Raw genomic sequence first — 7,675 nt, 5'->3', positions numbered from 1 at the left:
GATACTAAACCCAACTGTCACACTATTTCTAATCCAAATGTTTATCCTCCAAGTTATTCTTCCTCCTTAGAAAATAGTTTGGATTCCCCAGAGCCACCTCACCCCTTTAACCCCAGAAGGTCCCTAGGAAAGGATTCGGAAGGAAGCACTTAAGGAAGGAGACTGGCAAAGAGTCTCAAAACCCCTCATTGCCCCCGTATGTTATGAAAGAAGGGGGTAGAATCCCAGGTATCAGCCATTGGTTTACAGGGAAATCAAGGATCTGTGTAGGGCAGCTAAAGACCATAGGAAGGACTTCCTTTGTTTTAATGGCCTAATGAGGGCCATGTTTACAGCACATCATAACTCCCTGTGATTTAAAATATATTATGACCATGTTGTTGTCTCCTACAGAATACAACCTGTGGGAAGGGGAATGGAAGTGTTTACTAAATCAATTAATAGCAGACTATGCTAATAATGAGGCAAGAGCAGAATTGACAATCAGCCATCCAGCTAGAGAAGGACAGCAAAGCCGACTAGATGATCAAGCAGCAGGTGTCCCCAGAGAAGTATTGGATGATATCAAAGAGATGGCTTTGCAAGCTTTAATCCAGGTCTCACATCATAGTACCCCCAATTTGGACAACCTTGGGTGGCTGCAGCTAAAGCTTTAGGACAATCAGACCATCTTGGGTGCCTGTTAAGTAAGCAAACCAATGCTACTCCCTCACACTGAGTGGCCTGCTCTCAGACAGAGAGACCATCAAACATGCCACCTTGCAGAACAGCGATAGAATTTTTATTCTGGGCACATGGGCATGGCTGTGTAGACTCTGAGGGCATGTGTTGCATGAACCCCTCCAGCCACAGGGAGTCAATCCACAAGAGCATTCAAGTACTGAATGAAGAGTTCAAGAAGCTTCAAGTGGAAAACAAAGACTGGGTCAATGAACTCTTCCAATCCAAGGGACAAAAGGGTTGGATGATGTCTATCTAAAACAGGACATTTATTTTCTTAGCTGTTGTTGTATTGTTAATTGTCTCATGTTTGTTTGGATGCTTTCAGAAAGCCTTACAAAATTCTTTCAGTTCCATCTTGGTAGTAAAACAGAAAGAGGGAAGATACCCAACACAGGCTCCTCATGGACTCCTTGGGGGAGAGAACTGGAGGTCAGGATGGTACAAAAACCTCTCAGAGACTCAGTGTGGGCAAGGAAATCCTTAAAAGTACCTAAAAGTATTCTTAAATCCATAAAGTACATTAAAAACCTTAAGTATCTAAAGACATTAATGAGCCCTACTGAGTGTCAGTACAATGCTCTCCAGGGACTCGTTAAAGCAGAGAATTGGGGCCATGATTGCACAAACCTCTCACAGAGTCAGTATCAAAAGGGAAACACCAAGTACCTTAAAATAACTGAAGTACCCTGAAATACTAATGAGCTCCACTGAGTGTTGTTACTGACAAAGCCTCTCCAGGGACTAATTAAAGCAGATAATTGGAGGCCATGATTGCACAAACCTCTCAGAGACTCCAAGGCAAAAGCCAAACCCAAAGACCTTTCAAAAACCTGCAGTCCCTACAGGGAGCATTCAGGAGCCCCCAGGGCCATCCCTGAGCAAGGCTCCCCCGGGGCTCCTTCCAGCAGATCCTTGAGGCCACTGGGATGTGGGCTAGGGGTGGATGCTGAGGGCAGGACAAGGGGCTGACAGTGCCCAGCCTGGCTGGGGCTGTGCCAGGAGGCCCCAGGGCCTCAGGACAAGGTGTCTCCTCACAGCCCTTGGAGGCACAGACCCTGCTGTGCCCCAGGGCACCAAGACTTGGCTTCTCTTTGTCCCCACCTGTCATCACTGCCTCCAGTTCTCTGCTCTGCCTGGGGCCTGGGGACACTTTCTCAGTTGTGTTCCTCAGTGGGACCCATTAAAAGTCCAAGAAACTCTGGAGTTGGATTCTGATTGGAGTTCTGGAGAGATTTCTTCAGCTCCCTCTCAGGGAATGATGTTCAAGGCCTGAACACAAAGCCCCAGAGGCTCATTAAAGTCCTGGTGCTGTGTCTGTGCTGCTGAGCTGGGCTGGGCTCCTGGCACAGAGGCAGCTCCTGGTAACCAAGAGGAGCTTCAAAAGCACATTTCTCTTGATGAGCAGCTCTTCTGCCAGCCCAGCAGGGCTGGAGCACTGCCTGCAGCCACCCCGGGCGCAGCACAGAGGCACAGAGAGCTTCAATCAGTCAGGGCTGGGAAGGTGCTGAGAAGTGCTTGGGGCAGAATCACTGCCAGCCCTTGGCACAGGAACCTCTGGCTGCAGCACAGTGCAGCTGCAGCTCCTGGAGCCATCTCCTAAAGCTGGAACATCCCAATGCCTGCAGACCCTGTGAGTACATTCTCCGATTGTCTCTTGTGCAGAGCAGCCAGGGCTGCCCAGGGCTGTCCTGCAGAGCAGGGTCCTGCAGCCCAGGGCGCTGTGTTGGGGCAGGGACTCTGCTGCCAGCCAGAGACAGCTCTCAGCCAGCCCTGGCAGCTGCTCCCAGCGCTGGGGGACAAGATCTGGGTGGGAGGAGACAGTTGGTCAGGCTTGGAAGTGTTTTCTTTGTCTGTTGAGGATGCTGCATTGTTCAGGACTGCTCCCAGCATGACATTTAACTGTAGAATATTTCCAAGTAGGTTATACAGGGAGCACAGCAAGGCTGGGGCTGCATAAATTGGAAAATCTTTCCTTTTTAATCTACTGCTTTCTGTTGCCAGGATGAAAAATTGCACATTGATATTCATCTCTCAGTCAAAGTTCAGAAAAAGAAAATAGCTTTTTCTCAGATCTTACTAAGCCAGGCAGTGACAGAAATCTGCACAGGGCCCCCTAGAAGCTGCATCAGTTTTGCTTTTTCAGCCTCCTCTTACAGGGTTGCTCTTACATCAGAGCCTGGAGAGCAAGAGCTGCCACTGGGCATTGCCAGAGCTGGGAGGCTCTGCAGGGCAGAGCTGAGCCCCCAGGGCTGGGCTGGGCTCTGGCAGCACTGGCAGGGCCCAGCCCTGGGCACAGGGAAGCAGCTGCTGGCAGGGACAGCTCCAGGCAGCAGAGCCCTGGGCAGGCAGTGGGGGGAAAGTGCCCCCAAGCTGTGCTGGGATATTTCAAGTCCTCTCCAAACCCAACTGTTCCATGATTACTTTTCCTACAGATCCCCATGCCAAGGCAGTGCAACTGTCCAACAGCAGCTCCATCAGGCACTTCCTCCTGCTGGCATTGGCAGACACACGGCAGCTGCAGCTCCTGCACTTCTGCCTCTTGCTGGGCATCTCCCTGGCTGCCCTCCTGGGCAACGGCCTCATCATCAGCGCCGTAGCCTGCGGCCACCACCTGCACACGCCCATGTTCTTCTTCCTGCTCAACCTGGCCCTCGCTGACCTGGGCTCCATCTGCACCACTGTCCCCAAAGCCATGCACAATTCCCTCTGGGACACCAGGGACATCTCCTACACTGGATGTGCTGTACAGCTATTTCTGTTTGTCTTCTTCATGGGAGCAGAGCTTTCCCTCCTGACCGTGATGTGCTATGACCGCTACGTGTCCATCTGCAAACCCCTGCACTACGGGACCCTCCTGGGCAGCAGAGCTTGTGCCCACATGGCAGCAGCTGCCTGGGCCAGTGCCTTTCTCAATGCTCTTGTGCACACAGCCAATACATTTTCCCTGCCCCTGTGCCATGGCAATGCCCTGGGCCAGTTCTTCTGTGAAATCCCACAGATCCTCAAGCTCTCCTGCTCACACTCAAACTTCAGGGAACTTGAGCTTCTTGTTGTTACAGTCTTTTTGGTGTTTGGTTGTTTTGTGTTCATTGTTTTCTCCTATGTGCAGATCTTCAGGGTTGTGCTGAGAATCCCCTCTGAGCAGGGACGGCACAAAGCCTTTTCCACCTGCCTCCCTCACCTGGCTGTGCTCTCCCTGTTCCTCAGCACTGGTATATTTTCCTACTTAAAGCCCCCCTCCATGTCCTCTCCATCCCTGGATCTGACCCTGTCAGTTCTGTACTCGGTAGTGACTCCAGCCTTGAACCCCCTCATCTACAGCCTGAGGAACCAGGAGCTCAAGGCTGCCGTGTGGAGACTAATGGCTGGATGCATTCAGAAAGACTAAATTAAATGACAATTTTTGCAAATCACTTGCAATAAAAGTCATCTTAGATAGCTCTTGTTGGTTTTCTTGCTGTTTTTTTTCCCCTTTGATTATAGTTTTTTCATATTTTCCAAAAGAAAAGCCACAGTTCGTTCCATTTCACATTTTATGTATCTCAAGAGTTCCTGTGGCCACAGACTGTGTCAAGGAGGGTCTGCAATCTTGGTGACTTCAAATGAACTAAAGGATCTCCCAGCAGAGTTTTCTGCAGAGATGCCCTTTAGTTGCCTTCTCTGGAGCTGCAGCAGCAATGTCTGTATGCAGAGATGGGGCAGATCAGGGCTGGCACAGCAGCTGTGCCCAGCAGCGGCAGCACTTGGTGTTTCCAGTGCTGCTGCTGTGGCCCTGCCCCGCTGCCCTCCTGGCCCTGGTGTTGCTGCAGGGCCTGAGTGCGCTCGGGGCCGGGCACAGCCCTGGGGGTGGCAGTGCCGGGGCTGCGGCAGGGACAGGCCATGGGCACTGCTGGGGCAGCGCTGATGCCTCAGCCTCGGGCTTGGGGGCTCCAGGCTCCTTGCCCAGGCTCTCTCAAGGACACAGCAAGGCCAATGCTCAGCACAGAAAAGCCCCATGAGCAGCCCATTGCTGTTGGTGTGGGGACATGTTCGAGAGGCAAAAATGCCATCAGCCCCTGGGGCCAGCAAGGGCTGGAGGACACCAGGGAAACCACTCAGCTTTGTCCGGGCCTCTGCACTCAGCCAGAAAGTTTGTTCCCATCAGCTGGGAGTTCCCTGTCCCACTGCAGACGCTGTTGCTCAGAGCCAGAGCAGCCTGGCAGCCACCCCCAAACTGCCCTGAGCATTTCCTTTGCTTCACCTTTCCTTTCTTTACTCTTCCTACTACAAATCTCTTCCTATAACACAGCCTTATTCCCTGCCCTGCAAACAGCCCATCCCTGTTTGCCTTTCCCTCTCTGGCCCCACTCCCCATTGCAGTTCCTGACTTGGCACCATGGGAATGTCCCTTGGGCAGCAGGATCATCCTACAAGTGCTGCAGGAATTGTCTGCAGGCTCCTGCAGTGCCTGGTGCTGCTCCCTTGCCAGAGGCACCCCAGGCCAGGGGGGCACATCTGGGCTGCTGTGTCTGGCTCTGGGGCTCCCTGTTCTGGGCAGTGAGGAGGAGCTGCAGACGCTCTGCAGGACTGACAGGATGGGCTTTGGGGCTGGCAGGAGAAGCTGAGGGACCTGGGCTGCTGGAGCTTCTGAAGAGGAGGCCCAGGACTCATCCTGCAACTGCTCCAATGGTGGTTTCAGAGAATGCCAGAATCAGCAAGGTTGGAAAAGTCTTCGGAGATCATCAAGTCCAGCCTATGCCCTGACTCCACCTTGTCTGCCCTGGGCCTCCTCTTCTCCAGGATAAACAACCCCAGCTGCTCCCTCAGCCACTCCTCACAGGACTTGTGTTCCAGACTCCTCCCCAGCCTTGTTGCCCTTCTCTGGACATGCTCCAGCCCCTCCATGGCCTTCCTAAATTGGGGGACCCACAACTGGACACAGCACTCGAGGTTCTGCCCAGCCAGTGCCCAGCACAGGTGAAGAATCACTGCCCTGCCCCTCCTGGCCACCCCATTCCTGATCCAGGCCAGGAGCCATTGGCCTTCTTGGCCACCTGGGCACACTGCTGGCTCATGTCCAGCCTGATGTCCATCAGTCCCTGCAGGTCCCTTTCTGCCTGGCTGCTGTCCAGTCACTCTGTGCACAGCCTGTAGCACTGCAGGGATTGTTGTGGCCAAAGTGCAGGACCTGACACTTGGATTTGTTAAACCTCACCTTGTTGGATTTGGGCCCTGGATCCAGCCTGTCCAGGGCCCTTTACAGAGCCCTCCTACCATCCAGCTGATCCACACTCCCAGACATCTTGATGTCACCACAGTTCCATTGGGCCCCAGAGTGTCCCAATTGTCTCCACGATTCCATGAGGCCTCCCAGTGTCACAATGTTCCTTTTGGTCCCAAGGGCCACCATGGTGTCAAACATGTTTCTTTCATTCCAGGAGTCCCTGAGGAGCTGCACTGGCCCCTTGCTTCCATGGGGCCCTGCAGTGTCACAATGGCCCCATCATGACACCAGGTTCTGCTCTGTCACAAAGCTCTGCATGGTTCCACAAGGCCCTGCAGGGTCACAGTGGCCTCTTGGTTCCACGAGGCCTCAGATTGCCACAACGAATTCCTTGGTGCTTGTCGTGGGTTGACAGCCTTTATCCCAATATCGTGTGTTGTGTCTGGCAGCTGTGCCTTTTCTCTCTTCCCCCCCCCGGCCGTCTTGCTGCAGTGGGGCGGGGAAGAGAGGGGGGAGTGTTTGACCAGGGCTTTTTGCTTTTGGGCTTTTTTTGGCTGCTTGGCTTGGCTAGCCGCTTTGCTTGCTTGCTTTCTGCTTTTTGCGCTGTTTTTTTTCCTTTTCTTTTGCTCCCTCTTTCTTACCCTTCCCTGAAGATACTGGACCGGCTCCGGACCTGACCTGAGACGTCCAGGACACCTGGAGCTCGCAACAGAAGCTTGACGCCCTCACAGCACAGTCTGTTTTCTTTTCTTTTCTGGTGTTGGGGAGTGTTCTTTTGTTACTTGTAAATAAATAGGTTTTGTTTTCCACTTTGCTTCTCCGAGAAATTCCTTCCTGAACCCGGTGTTGGGGGAGGGGTGGTTGGAGGTTTGTTTTGTTTGGGGGGTCCCTTTTGGAGATTTCCCCTAATTTGTCCTAAACCAGGACAATATATTTTTTGGTGCGTTGGCCGGGAAACGGAGGCCAAAAAACAGTGGAAAAAAAACCCTATAACAATAATATTTTGGTTTTGGTTATTTTGTGGGCATATTGGTGATTCATAATGTCATTTGGAGTGGAAGCTTGCCGGTATTTCTGGTCCCTAGGGGTTTTTGAAGTTTTAATACTTTTGTGGTCCCTGGGGTTATTTCCTTACCCAAAAATAGCTCTGATGTTGGCCCTAATAAGTAGCTTTTGTAAGCGGGGGGCACTAACCAGAATAGTCATTGTGCTGGTCTTATGTGTGACGATGTTTTGGATAAAAATGCTGGACTTTGTTTCAGGAACGTATGGACTGTTGTTATGGCTGTGTACTCAGTTTGTTTGGGGTGAAGAAGGGGAAGGGGCTTTTCAGCCTTTGTCTTCCTTCTTCTCCTCCAAACTGTTGACATCTCTATTAGAAAATACTGAATTTCCCCTGAGTTTGAAAGAAACCATCTTTCTGGCATTTAATTTATTAAGCCTTTTCCATACTGTCTGGAGTGTGTATAAAATGAAGACTGAGATTTCTAGAGGGGTTAGAGACACTCCTGACTTAGGAGTAAAACAAAGCAGGAAAAATCTTGACTGGAGTGGGAAATGGGAGGATATGGGCCAGACTTTAAAGGAATTTTCCGATCCTATAGACTGGGACTTTCCATCTGATCAAATTCAGGATCCAGTCGAGGTGGCAAAGTATTTGAGGGAGAAGTGACATGGTAATACTAAGGAAGAAAGGATTACTGCAGTGAGCTGGGCCTTGGCGTTTGTTTACCGTACTCTGCTAGATAC

The 7,675-nt window shown here is 51.6% G+C and overlaps 1 protein-coding gene across 1 annotated transcript; it reads left to right on the top strand.

Annotated features, from left to right (window-relative positions):
- Positions 1-3,184: 3,184 nt before the first annotated feature.
- Positions 3,185-4,111, top strand: LOC131571843 (olfactory receptor 14J1-like). Its single transcript, XM_058824605.1, has one exon. It carries the CDS (start codon positions 3,347-3,349, stop codon positions 4,109-4,111), a length of 765 nt encoding a protein of 254 aa, XP_058680588.1. The 5' UTR covers positions 3,185-3,346.
- The last annotated feature ends 3,564 nt before the right edge of the window (positions 4,112-7,675 follow it).

Source organism: Ammospiza caudacuta, unplaced genomic scaffold, assembly GCF_027887145.1.
Source record: "Ammospiza caudacuta isolate bAmmCau1 unplaced genomic scaffold, bAmmCau1.pri scaffold_39, whole genome shotgun sequence".
NCBI classification, from domain to species: Eukaryota; Metazoa; Chordata; class Aves; order Passeriformes; family Passerellidae; genus Ammospiza; species Ammospiza caudacuta.
The sequence above is the reverse complement of the archived record's forward strand: the minus strand, read 5'-3'. Positions and strand labels throughout refer to the sequence as shown.